The sequence below is a fragment of the Prosopis cineraria genome, unplaced genomic scaffold (assembly GCF_029017545.1).
Source record: "Prosopis cineraria cultivar Desert tree isolate PC_DT_omini unplaced genomic scaffold, ASM2901754v1 PC8, whole genome shotgun sequence".
In the NCBI taxonomy this organism is placed as follows: Eukaryota; Viridiplantae; Streptophyta; class Magnoliopsida; order Fabales; family Fabaceae; genus Prosopis; species Prosopis cineraria.
Genome location: NW_026555339.1, coordinates 34,251,181 through 34,266,558, shown reverse-complemented (window position 1 = coordinate 34,266,558; position 15,378 = coordinate 34,251,181). Strand labels below are relative to the sequence as shown.

General features: G+C 33.8%; 2 protein-coding genes across 2 annotated transcripts; one reads left to right on the top strand and one right to left on the bottom strand.

The window, feature by feature from the left end:
- The first annotated feature begins 1,788 nt into the window (after positions 1-1,788).
- LOC129319048 (NAD(P)H-dependent 6'-deoxychalcone synthase-like) lies at positions 1,789-4,181 on the top strand. The gene is made up of 4 exons (XM_054964080.1): positions 1,789-2,173; positions 2,260-2,503; positions 3,071-3,250; positions 3,870-4,181. The coding sequence occupies exons 1-4, from the start codon at positions 1,860-1,862 to the stop codon at positions 4,068-4,070; spliced, it is 939 nt and encodes a 312-aa protein (XP_054820055.1). The 5' UTR covers positions 1,789-1,859; the 3' UTR covers positions 4,071-4,181.
- A 5,696-nt stretch (positions 4,182-9,877) lies between these two features.
- Positions 9,878-13,811, bottom strand: LOC129319047 (pentatricopeptide repeat-containing protein At5g39980, chloroplastic). Its single transcript, XM_054964079.1, has 2 exons — positions 13,552-13,811; positions 9,878-12,378 (listed from the first exon to the last, which is right to left on the bottom strand). The coding sequence occupies exon 2, from the start codon at positions 12,289-12,291 to the stop codon at positions 10,249-10,251; it is 2,043 nt and encodes a 680-aa protein (XP_054820054.1). The 5' UTR covers positions 12,292-12,378; positions 13,552-13,811; the 3' UTR covers positions 9,878-10,248.
- Between the last annotated feature and the right edge of the window lie 1,567 nt (positions 13,812-15,378).

Here is a 15,378-nt window from a genome sequence, read left to right as displayed (position 1 = left end):
AGTCTAATATATCAAATTATAATGACTCAATTAAGAATAAATAAATTACAAGAATCTAATTAGTTCAAAATTAAGGTAAATTAAAGGAATTTGTAGATTAAATTTTCCTAAATTTTTAAATATAGTTTATGATATATTATTTTATAATATATATATACCTGGAATTTGAGGTTTATAAATAGTTTTTTTATCAATAAAAAAGTGTTATTTAGAAAAGAAACAACGTAAAAAGATTACAAACAATAAAGCACAAGAAAATGGATAAGCTATGAGGCCCAACACACTAAAACCATAAAAAGAGACCACGCCACGCACGAGAACCATGTCTTAAACATAAAGATGTTCAATCGGGAATTGAGTTATATAAACTATTTATAAAGGTTTATAAATAGTTAGTAAATACTAGTAATTGATGTGATGATTAAAAAAAGTAAATTGTTCTTTTACTCTGTAATGCTTTATCTTTATAACTTTTTCTCTATATTTATTAACTTTTTTTAATATTAAAAAAGTAAATACTTAATAATATGTTTTATGTGATTGCAGCTTTCTTTTTGTGTGGGCATCAACCACGATTATGTTGATTAATAATTGCAGAATGCACATTGTCACGCACCTCAGAAAAAGTTAAACAGGAACATCTTTAGCTCCAACACTTTGGATAATTGTGTTTGTAAATCATTTTATTTGGGATTTTAAAAAAAATTGATCTTTCTTAAAAATAATAATAATATCCAATTGTCGTTATCATCTTATCTTATCCTATCCTGTCTCTTACAATTATTCAACAATCGGGGGTCCCAGTATCTGTGCGTCGGCATCGCTCACCAATCCATGTCTTATCCGTTGACTCAAAAATTTGCTTTCATTCATTGCACTGAATATAATACTCCATCCATCTTAAATTATAAAATATTATTAAATAAAATTTTACATATCAATAATTATTATTAAATATATTTAATAATTTTATTTTTTTAAAATAAAAATATAAATTTTTAAAAATATCCTTCATTTAATAACCTTAAATCCATACCTAATTAGTATTAAATAGAAGAGAAAAATATAATATTAAAATAAGTCTATTAATGAAATCTTAATCTTTTTAAAGTATTTTATATTTTGAGACGGTAAATCTCCTTCAAAGTGTCTTATAATTTAAAATGAAAGGAGTAATACTTTTAACAATACAATGAAGGAAGAATACCAAGAGAACACAGAAAAAAAATTAATTTATTAAAAAAATTTGAACTAAGAAATATTAACTAATTAGCTATTAAAGTTATTGTTTTGACAGATCTGTTTAAAATTATTGTAAAATATTAACTTTTTTTAGGAATTTAGTGATACTCTCCCTAAAATAAAATGGATTACAATATATATGAAAAAATTATAAATAATTGTAATCCAATCATTATCATTTTAAAAATTTAAAATATCAGTACCAATATTGTAAAATATAAAATTATAAATATTAAGATTATGTTAAAACTTATGACTAATATTTTAAATAACTAAATCCTTTTAATCTTTATAAAGATTAAAATTTTTATCTTCATACTTTTATTTTTTAAAAATATAAAGATTGATATTTAAAATAATTAAAATTATAAAGACCGAATTACAAGAATTAAAATTCAAGAATCAAATTATAATCGAATCAAAATTCAAAAATAAAGTTACAATTCAATTAAATGTTAGGAATTAAATTATTAATATTTTTTTTTTTTTTTGGGTTTGTGTTGACTAACTGGCCTCTTCAGGCTTCAGCTAAGCAATTGTGTCCGCACAACCCCATTACCTCCACAACAATTCCAAACCAAGCATTTCATTACCAAATTCAGAATTACCATCACAACATGTCTGCAGCAAATATTCCTCATCTCGTCCTTTCCGACAACCGTAGCCTGCCAGTGATCGGCCTCGGCACGGCCTCCGAGTCTGAAGGAAAGGACTCCACCAAAGAGGCAGTGATAGAGGCTATCAAACTTGGATACAGACACTTTGATACAGCCTCAGTGTATGGATCAGAGGCGTCTCTTGGAGAAGCCATAGCTGAAGCACTTCAACTTGGCCTTATTAAGTCAAGAGATGAGCTCTTCATCACTTCCAAGCTTTGGTGCACTGATAATCATCCTCATCATGTTCTTCCTGCTTTAAAGCAATCACTTCGGTGAGATCAATTTACAAGTTTTTAAAAGTTTCAAAATACTGTTATACTGAAACAAGCTTCTGATTTGGGGTGTTCAATTGATGCAGGTCTCTCAACTTGGAATATTTAGATCTGTATTTGATCCACTGGCCAATCAGTTCTAAGCCTGGCAAGTTGGGATTCACATTTGATGAAAGTGATCTAATGCCTTTCGATTTAAAGGGCGTGTGGAAAGCATTGGAGGAATGTCAGAAATTGGGACTCGCAAAATCTATTGGAGTCAGCAATTTTACTATCAAGAAGCTTCAAAATCTTCTCTCGTTTGCTACAGTTCCTCCTACTCTCAATCAAGTAAGACTCATCTTTGCAGCTTTATTGTTGCTATAATTTGTAGGAAAATATCACTTCAAGTCCTTATACTTTACTTTAATCATGTTTTGTTTTAATTCCTATAATTTATTTTCGTTGTTTCTCGTCCTTTTTTTCTCATCCATCTGTAATCTCAGTCCCAGTTTGAAAAATATCCATAAAGACCATGATCTGGCGCAATCTGTGTTTATTTTGCTGACATAGACTTAACATGGTTCACAATTCAAATTTCAGATAGTAGTCTAAATCATCACATGATTTAATAATATTAAGTCTATATTCGCAAAATAAACACTATTTGGGTCAATTCATGGACTAACATTGTAGACTAATCAAGAAAAGATGAGCAAAAATGAAAATAAATTACAGAGACTAGAAACAAAGTACCATTAGAGTACAGGGACCTGGAGAGGTATTTTTCCTAGTTTACATCATCACAAGTAATAAAGCTTAGCATCCCACTAAACGTCTTAACCATAATTTAAAATCAGATCAACACTCACCATGTAACAAATGGCAGTAATTGAATTTCAATTACAATTGATACAGGTGGAGATGAATCCTTCTTGGCAACAAAAGAACCTAAGAGAATATTGCAAAGCAAAGGGCATAATCATCACTGCATATTCTCCTTTGGGAGCCAAAGGAGCAAGTTGGGGTACCAATGAAGTTATGGACAATGAAGTACTCAGAGAGATTGCCCAGGCTCATGGAAAATCTGTTGCACAGGTACTCTATTGCAGTTTAATTTCCAGTTTCCTTCATTGATTTTTGGGAAGATTAATCATTTCATCACTGTAATTATGACACTCAGTTATAATTCAATATTTAAACTTTAACTTGAAACTTGAGCCTTATAATTTTGATTCAATTATAACTTAATTTTTAAATTTTGACTCAAGGCAATTCAATTCTTATAATTTTAACCATTTAAAATATTAGTCTTTATATTTTAAAAAATAAAATTATAAGGATTAAAATTATTTTAAAATTTAGAGACTAATATTTTAAATTATTAAAAATTTTAATTGTTATGAAGATTTATAATTTTATTTTGTAAAAGGTAGGAACTAATATTTTAAATTACTAAAATTATAAGCACTAAATTACATCAAGTCAAAATTCAAGAATTGAGTTATAATTAAATCAATATGCAAAACTATAAGGACTTAATTATGAGTCAAAATTTAAAAATTGCGTTACAATTAAGTCAAAACTACAAGATGAAATGATTAATTTTTTTTTTTTTATAATCCTTCATTTTTCATGTGCACTTGAAAATATTAGTTTTATTCTTTGTGGGAAAACTAACGCTAATCAATATTATTCATCATTTTTGGTGCAAAAGGTATCTCTGAGATGGGCTTATGAGCAAGGAGTGAGTTTTGTAGTGAAGAGTTACAACAAAGAGAGAATGAAACAGAACTTGGAAATATTTGATTGGTCACTCACTGAAAGTGACCATCAAAAGATAAGCCAGATCAAGCAACATCGCATGAACAATGGACCAACAACCTCACTGGGAGATTTGTGGGATGGAGAAAATTAATTATATAAGCTTGATATAGTTTTTATTTATGGCTGCCATAGTTTTTTAACATATTGTGATCTTAGTTTGTTTGATTGTCTTCCACTATATATACACTTTTCATTGGCTTTATGTGCAAAACTGAAGAATCCTAAGCACAAAACAAGATAATTGATCACCAAGATAGCTGATGAAATTGATTAATGCTTCTCCAACACACAAATGCAGTAATACAATCGAAGTGGGAAGAATTTTTGTATCCACTTCTAATGAGAGCTTTTGGAGACCCATTATGTCTTTGCTCTTGGATTCTAAATGGCAACCCATTTTTAAAAGACCGCACTCGATCAGGTATATAAACAATCTGTTCAACATTAAGCAACGTTAAGCGTTTATAATCAGAATCATAAACAATCATATTTGAAAGGTGAGATCATAAACACAAGGTTTTCAATTTTAAAAAACTAAAAATATCAACTGAAATACCCAAGCAAAACTTTTAAAAATACTACAGAAAAATATAAATATTTGCTTCTGCTTATAGATGTTGCTTGTTTTGCGTCCTAGTCCTACAACATAGGGGAACTAAACAAATGATTCATAACTTCAGGAGTTGAAAATAAGTGATGATTACCAACAAATAAATTGAAACAGCTCGTGTGAAGTGTATAAGATAGTAAACTCACCGCCCCCGCCTTACCCGAAAAAAAAAATTACAAAAAGTTGCTCATTAAACATGAGCGGAAGAAAGAGCAAAGGCAGAATCAAAAGCAGGGGGCAAGATGCATTTAAAGTCCAGTTTATGGTAGGGAAGAGAAATAGAAAGGCACTTAAATGAAAGCTTTGAAGAACCGTAAAAATTAAAAAATCATTGAAAGTTGAAAAGAAGAAACGTAATTTTGAGATGGCACAAGTACAATGCGTCAAAAGTAATAGGTGGAAGAATTTTAAAATGACATCAGGATGGATAAATGAGGTAAATTGAAAGCTAATGAAATTCAGCACTAAAACCAAGCTGTGATAGTCTATCTGCTTGATCAAGGATTAGAATAGGAAGATCTTATGATAGTAAGCAACTAATATCAAGAGAAGGCATCCAATCCATACATATCTTAGTTACAGGACATCAACTGCATATTGATACAAGATTATAAAAATGGAAAATCCGATAGCAGTAAGTTTCAATCGAAGAAGTCCAATTGAAGTTGACACGAACTCCTCAACTTCAAGAATTGCAAGATTAAATAATATCCTTGTTGTATTTGAGTAATTTACTAATGAAATAGCACCTACAAAGAAATATACATTTCTAAAGGATTCATATCCAATCTGCGTATAAAATTCATACAACTTTCCTTAGGCTTTTCCTGCTGTCAAATATAATGGAAATAGAAAGTAGAAGATCAAATGTTAAGAAGTATCTCAGAAATGCTCATGCTTAAAACGAAGTATATGATATTGCCAATCCAAAAATAAGATCTGATAAATGGAAAGCAGATTTGACCTTTGAATCAACAAGCAGCAGTAAATCACAGAGAAAGGCAAAAAAAACTGAATCATAAACTACTAACTGCGCTTACATGTATTCTGTAACTTTGGTTTCACAACTGATCAACTTCCATCTTCACCAACAACTGCCATGGTTGGAAAAGCTTTTACACAAGACATGATGAGAAAATAAGAAATGAGTAGAGTTTTGACAGAACTCAATTGGTAATAAGGGAAAATAGACAAATGTCAGTATAGAGTTTTGACAGCACATAAATAGAGTGTAGCTTCAGAATGAAAATGCCCCGAAGATGTAAATCCAAGATACCAACACAAGAAGCAAAGAAGAAAGATCAAAACTTATATTTAGAATATGACAGAAAATAAGGAAGGTTCAACTTTATCACTACCATCAATATGGATATCTTCTTCCTTCCTTTCTTCTTGGTTGCTACCAAGGGTGTTCACTGTTCAATGGTTTGGTTTGGTTCAGTTTTGGGCAAAACTTGTACCAAACCAAACCAAACCAATTGGTTTTTCAATAAGGTTGGTTTGGTTCGATTTGGCCCAAGTGTAGATCAAGTTTTGAAATCATGTATAAGGGCTCAGCATACTTTTCTCCTGCTTCCTCTCAATTGGGTACTTAATTTTTAATTGATTAAAATTTATTACTAATCTCTTGAATTTAGTCTTTGAAAAAACAAAATATTTTAAATTTGGTATACGACTCTCCTAAGTTAACCAATCAGCCATAGCTTCAAATCACAATAATTTCAGTAATAAATACCTATGAATATTCTTAGGGTAAACATAACTTTTGTTCTTTATACTTTACTCACGTTTTGCTTTTGATCCCTATACTTTTTTTTTTCAATGTTTTAGATCCCTACTCTTTTGTTTTCATTGTTTTGGGTCCTTTCCAAGGTCCCTATACTTTGCTCATAGAGGGATTGAAAATAATGGAAAATAAAAGTGTAGGAACCTAAAACACCTAAAAAAAAATATAGGGACCAAAGGCAAAATATGAGTAAAGTATAGGGACCAAAAGTTATGTTTACCCATATCCTTATGTTAAAAATAAAAAATTTCAAATCTCATTGTCAATATATATTATATATTTAAAAGTAGCATGAGTTAGATTTCACTGAAATTTGTGTTGAATTAAAGACATGGATGTTTGTACCCCCAAAAACAAAAAAACAAAAGAAGAAGTGGAAGTTTAAATATGACACATTATCCAAATATAAATATATATATATATATATATAGGCTTGATTGAAATGGGAGTGGGTTTTATTAATTCTAAATACTAATACTAAGTAAACTTACAAAGAAACATATTAAAATTTAGAAAGGTATGGTTCAAGTTTTAGAGGCTCAAAACCGAAACTTGAACCAAGCCAATCAGTTTGGAAATGTCTAAAACCAAACCAAACCTTATTAGTGATTGGTTTTGATCAATTCTAGTGGTTTGGTTTGATGTGATTGGTTTAGTTTGGATTTAAACACCTTTAGTTGCTGCCATCCAGAAGATGAACTGGTCCTCTCGAGCATTGAGCATTGTCGCCATCAAATGCATCCCTTCTTCTATACACATTCTTTTTCTTCAATTCTTTCCCTCTTCTTCCTCTACTTTTTCTCCTGTGTTCTTTCTTCCTTTCCTATCCTTCATCATTTTCATTTTTATTCTAAAATGCAATATTCTCATACCAACAAGTTAAGAAACACAAGTACCATCTAAAAACTCCAAAAAAAAAAAATCCATAATGGACGAAATCAAATTGAGAACAAAAATCCACTCCCAAACTAATGATATCTTCCTTTACCGTGTTCTTGACTACTTGATTAGTTACAGCCGAGCTGAAACATGCATCTCTGGACCAACCAGAGGATAAACTCTTCAAGTCCACAACACCAATAATAAATACAAGCAGTCCAGATTTTTCCCTTTAGGCTATATAAGAATCCACCTAAAATCACAGACGAAAAGTTCAGACCAAGAACCAAAAAAATCTCACCTCCATTTTAACCATACTACAGCAGCACAAACAGCATTGAGTTGAGACTCCAATAAAGACCTACAAACTCCAAACAAACTTCACGAACATCAAACCAAAGTTGTGACAATCAGATGCAGTGGATCACTAACTGGTTTGGCATCACTGTGGTGGGTCACTGGAGTGGTTCAGCCAACCAAAGTGAGATCTGATTGGGATGGCTAGAAGACAGATGGTAGGGGGCGATTAGGAGAAGGTGGCGATAGAGGGATTTGGGTTAGAGAAAATGAACCATAGAAGAAGAAACCAAAAGAAAAGAATAGAAGATGAAGAAAAAGGATGAAAGCAAAATGGAAGGAAGAGAAATATACTGGATAGAATAAAAGTACAATCGCAAAAGATTTGAAATGATATGCAAATAAGAAAGGAAAGAAAATTGGAAGGAGCAAAAAGGTGGTCATCCACTTTGAAATTTGAAAAAGAAAAGGAAGGGGGGGGAGTTGAGAGAGATCCAATTTGCACATCAAAATTTAAAATAAAAGAGGGAATTGCAAAAGACCACGGAGCCCATAATGATATTCATTTGAGCCAAATCCATGCAGGTACTCTTAAGTTGAGCCATTACTATTCAACCAAATCACAGCTTTTCTAGAAATACTGACAATGATTGATTGATGGTCTATGGTTGGGTACTGTTCACTAAATGAAGTAATGAACTGGCATTTGTGGGGCCAAAAGGCTTTTTTTTTTCTTTTTTTGCATTCTACCATGTTATGGAGGAGGTTAATTGCAAACTTGAGTTATAGAGGAGGACATTGGAGTCGAAAGATTTTCGTCTGAGTAGAAGTAAGACGGAATATTTATATTGTAAATTTGGTAAAGGACTATTCGACAATAATTTGGAAGTGAAATTGGGAGATCAAATTATACCTCAAGTGGAAAAGTTAAGATATTTGAGAGCCATTATTCAAAATGATGGCGAAATCAGTGGAGATATTTCACATAGAATTCAAGCTGGGTGGTTTAATTGGAGAAAAGCTAAAGGAATTATTTGCGACCGTAAGGTGCCTAATAAACTTCAAGGAAAGTTTTATCCCACTGCTATCAGACCGGCAATGTTATATAGTAGTGAATGCTGAGCTCTAACGAGAAAACAAGAGCATAAAGTTGGAGTAGCAGAGATGAGAATGTTACGATGGATGTGCGGACATACACGTAAAGATAAAATTTGAAATGAGCACGTACACGAAAAAGTGAGGGTGGCACCTATTGAGGAAAAAATGGTAGAAAATCAGTTGAGATGGTTTGGGCATGTACAAAGAAGACCAAGGGAGGCACCAGTGAGAAGAGTGGAACATATAACTTTGAGTCCGATTAAGAGAGGTAAAGGATGGCCTAAGAGAACACTCTTGGAAGTTGTTGAACGTGATCTCTTAATTAATAATATTCCTAAAAGCTTGATAAATGATAGAGCACAATGGCGTCTTACAATCCATGTAGCCGACCCCACCTAGTGGGATAAAGGCTTGTTGTTGTTGTTGTTGTTGTTTGCATTCTACCATGTTCATCTTCTTTTTTTCATTTTGTCTGTGGGAGAACAGAAAAAAAAAAAACTGTTTCAACTGATTTTTTTTCAATTTTTTCCCGGGGGGCTATCAATATAGAGTTTCTAGTAAAGACCTAGCTACAACTCTATAGTCTATACTACATTTGGTTCAGTACTGTTATCCTACATTTCTAGAATAACACTTGTCCTCTTCTCTTGCTTGAGAGAATTCTTATAAATCTTAATCATTTGAATCAAACCAGATAGATGGATGTCATCTCCAATTGTTTCAGCCTCTTCATTCACCACTGAGAAAACAGAAACTGCTTCCACAAACTTCTGACAGAAGCCAATAGTTTGAGAAGTTAACCATTGTATTAAGGGTAGAATTAGCAACTTTAAAACCACAGTTTTGCAAAATTTACTGGCTTATCAGTAATGTTAGGCTTTTTGCCAAGCTTAAAGTACTGAAATATGTCCTTGTTTATCTCCCAAAACAATGTTATGTAATTTCTTGACTTCTTGTAATGGCCAAACACAGTTGAGAATTAACAAACATCTTTTATTTTAACCAGCATAAGCATTGAAATTAAAACAAACAAATTATTAAACCACTCAGTCAGAAATATATGCATATAGTCTGTACTGGCATATCTAACAATACTAGTAGCATACTCGAGAGCTTGAGCTCCGCTTTGTCCAATACCAGAACTAGGTAAGGACCTACCTGTCATACAAAAGCAATATGACAGAAAAGTCAACACCTACAATGAGAAAATCCCGAGTAACAGGACAAATACAGCATAATCTTTTTCTTTAGTACCCAAAGGAGGAATTTACAGCACTAGACATGCAAGTGTCTATTCTTTTAAAGTGTTTCTCTTTATGATGGACATAGACATATAAACACACAAAAGGACAATGCTTACAAACAAGGAAGGATGCGATTCAAACAAAGAATGTTTGTAAGATCTTGGTATGAAGATGTAACTACCCGGATGCTCTTTGGCTGAAACTGAACTTATGCCATTGCTGAGGTTCATAGGTACATGGCCTCATTAGTAGGAAAAGGAGAGGCTTACTTAATACAGTACTATAGACGTAAAGAATGTTCAAGAATAATGGACATTTCATCAAGGGAAAAGTGGATGCAAATTTCTAAGCATGTTCAAGTATCCATACTTCTTTTCTCATTCATCCTGTTCATGACCCGGGAAGCATCATTAAGTTTATTTTCTCTTTCATAAATGCTGGCAACAACAAGATGCAACTCCTTCTTGTTGATATTGGGATTGGAATCCAGCTTCTCAAACAGTGACTCTACCTTCAAAAAATCCCTTCTTGCCCCATAAAGACTGAGCATCTGGAAGTGCACTTCATCTGGAAAAACACAACCTTCTTCTTGCATCTCTACATATAAAATATCTGCCTTCTCAAATTCACGCAGCTTTCCAAAAGCATTCAGCACAAGAGCAATAACATTTGAATCAGGAAAATATCCCTTCTCTCTCATCTTTTCAAACACTTCAATGACATTTATATACTTCTTGTTCCTTGAGAAAAGATTAATCATGCAACCAAATACAGATATATCTTTTATTTCTCCAGCATCAAAAGCCTGGCGAAAAACCCATGTAGCCTCTTCAATTCTACCAGCTCTAGCAAGAATCGTGATTGCTGTCTCTCTTGGAATATTGTCTGGTTGTTTCAGTTCCAAAAGCAGACGCTTAGCATGAGCAACTAACCCTGCCCTCTCATAAGCCACAATCATTGTTTGGTATAGAATCTGGTCAATCTCAACCCCTGAGCTCCTTAATTTTTGAAACAACAATGCCGCTCTATCCAATTTCCCTGCCTTACCCCAGATAGATATTATCGTTGAATAAGTAATGGCATTTGGTTCGATACCTCTAGTCTGCATTTCTTGAATAAGATTTGTTGCCTTCTCATGCTCAAGAGACTTTCCATAAATCTTAATCATAGTATTGTAGGTGACAACATTCTGTTCAACACCCTTCCTCTGCATCAAACGAAATAGATGGATAGCTTCTCCAAATAACTCAGCCTCTCCATATACTCTTAAAAGGGTATTGTAACTAACAACACTGGGCTCAATCCCCATTTTCCTCATGCTCCAAAATAACCTATCAGCTTCCTTCACCATGTCAAGCTGGCCATAAACATCAATCATGACATTGCATGTTGTCAGATCAAGGAGGCACTTTACCTCATTCATCTCAGAGAAAATAGAAAGTGCTTCCAAAAACTTTTGGTTTTCAACATAAATAGTGAGAAGCGTTGAGTAGCTCACTGTATCAGGGCGAACCCCAGCTTCCCTCATCTCTTTTAGAAGAAGACGAGCTTCTTGGAAGAGCTTAGCTTTCCCAAAGACGTTGATCATTGAGTTATACGCAACAATGTCTGGAGTGATACCAGACCTTTTTAATCTCACAAAGATAGATATTGCCTTGGAATAGTCACATAACTTACGTGAGAGCTCAATCAAATTGCTATACAGGACAAGGTCACCAGAAACTTTGTCTTGCTCCATCTGCTGGAGCCAAAACAAAGCAGAATCAAACATACCTTCTTTCCCAAAACAAGTTATTAGTGTAGAGTAAGTGTACCTATCAGGGGCCAGCCCTTTTTGACGCATTTCATTGAATAGGCCATGTGCAAGCCCCCACTGCTTCGCTCGAAGCACGTTACGCAGCACAACATTGTAAGCAAACACAGAAGCAGTGTAAAGAGCCTTGTCATTAATCCAATCCAAAATAGCGAGTGAGCGTTGCCAATCAGGCTCCCGTGAAAGGAGAGAAACCATAAACCGAATGGAAAGTTGCCTGCCACTGTAGTGTGACATTAAAGCATACAGTTCTTGCTCATTTTGGGTCTGCCCAATTGATGCCAGCAACTCATCCATGTCCACACTATGGTCCAAATAAACAGGTTCTTGATTTCTAGTATGACCTTGTCTACTGGATGAGGAAGAAGATGGTGATGATCTCTTCCAAACATCTTTGGCTATCAAAGAAGCTGCTGCTACAGTTATATGTGCAAGCCTCTGTGTCGTATGCCTTTTTCTCTGAGTTTTCTTGGAGAATATAGTACAAGTGTTGCAACTACTTGTGGATTTGAAAATTGAAGAGCATGTAGAGGATGGGCACAAACCCAGAAGGAATGAAGTGTCAGGGATTGAGAGTGTGCACATAACTTGAAGGATTTTTTGCAAGTAAAAATGGCTGTAGTTATGGATAAGTAAACCCCTTTACTAACTGCTTATCTCTCTGCATTGCATCTGCAGGGAAGGAGTATTCAAAACTGATTCTATTGCATGTATATAAGAGAAGTAAAATGAGCATGGAATTCTCTGATTGAAACAATCCCAACTACAAAAATGGGGGAAAAAAATATGCACATAACAATAATAGAGACCATGCCATATTATACTTGACTTTTCTTGCAGGCATACAGCCTTTCAACCCAAATTTCACTTTACCTTTTCCAGAACTGAATCATAACGCAAAGGTGTGCTAGTGTATTTAACTTGAATTTCATCACACTACACAAGCAGAATCCTAATCAAACTAACGCAGAATATATTGCCAGTATCACTAAACTGAGAGACCAATGGTCCATTTGGTGCACAGAAAAGTTATTAGGAAAAAAGGGAAGAGGTGATGGAAAGTATTTTTATTGTTTTTTTAATTGGCAAAGTGATTTTGTTGGAAAGACAGATTCCTATGTTTTTAGGAGAGAACTTTCCCATCATTCCCTTGACCATTTCCAATTTGCACCAAAAGGGCCCTAAGATGAATATGGGAACAGGCATAGGATATGAATATTTCCAGTGCCACATCAGTGAAGTCAAAAGTTTCATCAGACAGCCACCATACATGTTCGGATCGGTCAATCAAAAAATAAGAGGGAAAGCGGAAAGCTACATTTATAGATATCTGGGGATAAATTTTAAACTTCAACATCTCTTTTAAGCATTTTATCGAACCCTTGCAGTGCAATCTTGAGGGGATGCACAGGGTGTGACATTTTCGCTCTTCCCTCGTGCAAACCAATTGCAAGGTTGGTAGCAGGACTACCACGGCGCATAAATCAGCACACAAGTGTCAAGTTTAAAGTAGTTCTGATCACCAGCCCAAGATTCTTTAGCTTTTCATACCAATGAAAACCAAAACCACAAACAGATGCACATGTCGAGAAGGAAAAACTCATAGTCATTGGACTACTCAATTTTCCATTCCCTACTCAATAGCAGCTATGTTACACAGCAACAAGTATATATTTCTCATATTCTCAAATAGCCCGTGTTCGTGCTTCAGCCAACAAGAAAGAAAGAAATTAAGAAAGAACCCACAAAAAAAAAAAGAATCATATCAAACAAAAGCAACAGCCAGCGACCAGCAGTCGCCTACCAGGGGCAGACTGGAGCAAAAATGAAAACTCAAGTGAATACCTTTCGAAGTTTGAATGAGGAAAGGACTGAAGTACCAGGGACGCCGAAAAAGGACTGGAGAACCGAGAAGCACGAACACCGTGATGGACGACGGAGACGGACGATTGAGGATGCTGAGGAATGAGTTCTCCGAGAGGGTTGCCGTGGTCTGAAGTCTGAGGAGAGGGAGACAGGGGAGGGAGGACTGACTAGTGTGGTGTGAACTGAGGAGTCGACAGGCCAGGGCGCTGCCGAGCGCGTGTTTCGATTAAAATATGCCCAGCTACACTTAGAATTAGAATTTGAGTAAAGTCGGAAAAGTCGGAAATTCGGCCCGCCCGATTAAATCCGTTTTAATAAGGGTTTGGATTTAAAAATTTAATATTTTTAAGGGTAATTGAACTTTCAAGTCCGGCCCTTTTAAACCTTAAAAAAACGGGCTCGGACCCGACAGCTCGTGAAGCTCGTTTTACTATTCACAAAATATTGTTTTTACCTCTTTCCAGATAATGTGCAAACATTAATTTATATTTTGTACTAACAATTGGTTGAATTATTTTGTGTTATTTTATAGTAATTTTTATATTTTATCTTGTGATATATGTATAGATATATATTTGATAATAAAATAATTTAATTAATAATTATTGTAGGTGATGATGAAGAAGCTGCAGAAATAATTAATATTGAGCCTCCGCCTCCATCTTTCACAAGTGAACCTATATCTGAGGGTTTTAATATTTTATTTATGGATGATAATGAGGGAGATCTTGATTAGGATCGATAATGTTATTTGCCTTCATCTTATTTGGACTTTTAAATTTTTTGTTCATTTTTTATATTATGTGAGACTTTAGTTTGATATATGTTAAATTTTAAAATATTTTAAATAAATTTTAATGTTAAATTTTATTCTATTTTATTTTATTCTTATCCGGGCTTACAGGCCCGGCCCTAAGCCCTATGAATAAGGGTCGGGCTTCAATTTTAAGGTAAAATTGGGGTAACCAGGCTTTAGGGCCTAGGCCCATAAGGGCCGAGCCCATATGGGCTAGGCCTACCCGTTTATCAACTCTAAATTTGAGCAAACTGGGAGCGCGGGCATGATAAAAATTGTTATTGTAACATGATTTATGATGTTGCTGGTAAAAAAAAAGTGATTTATGTTGCTGGTCCCAAGAAAAAATTAATGTGATGTATGTTTGAATTTCTTTTTTTGGTTTGGAAGTAACAAATTGAAATTCCTTTAGATAGGTTAATTCAAAAATCAATTGAAATATATAATGATAAAAATAAACATAAAGTTTTTTATATATATTTAAGTAAATGAACAAATTGGCTCTTAAACTATTTGGAATCTAAACTCATCTTTTATCCAATGTTCCCTTCAATTTTTAAAAATAGTACAATTTGACCCTTTCCTTTAACAAAAGTGAATTTTAACTATTAGTTTACTAGGAAATAAAAGAAAAGAATCTCAAAAACTAGAGTTAGGAGTCTAAAATGCCCTTCAACTAAGCGGAAAGGTTCAAAATCACCCTTAAAGTCAAGAAAGGGTCATTTATATCAATCAACTGTTAAGATTTTTAATTGGAAAAGCATACCTTTTGTTCTCTGCACTTTGCTCGTGTTTTGCTATACGTCCATGCATTTTTTTTCAGTATTTTGGGTTCTTGCACTTTTATTTTTCGGTGTTTTACGTTCATCCAAGGCCCTTACACTTTGTTCATTTTGTTCATTTAGGGACCTAGAACACCGAAAAATGAAAGTATAGGGATCCAAAACATCAAAAAAAGTGCAATGACTTATAACAAAACACGAGCAAACTATAGAGACCAAAAGGTATGT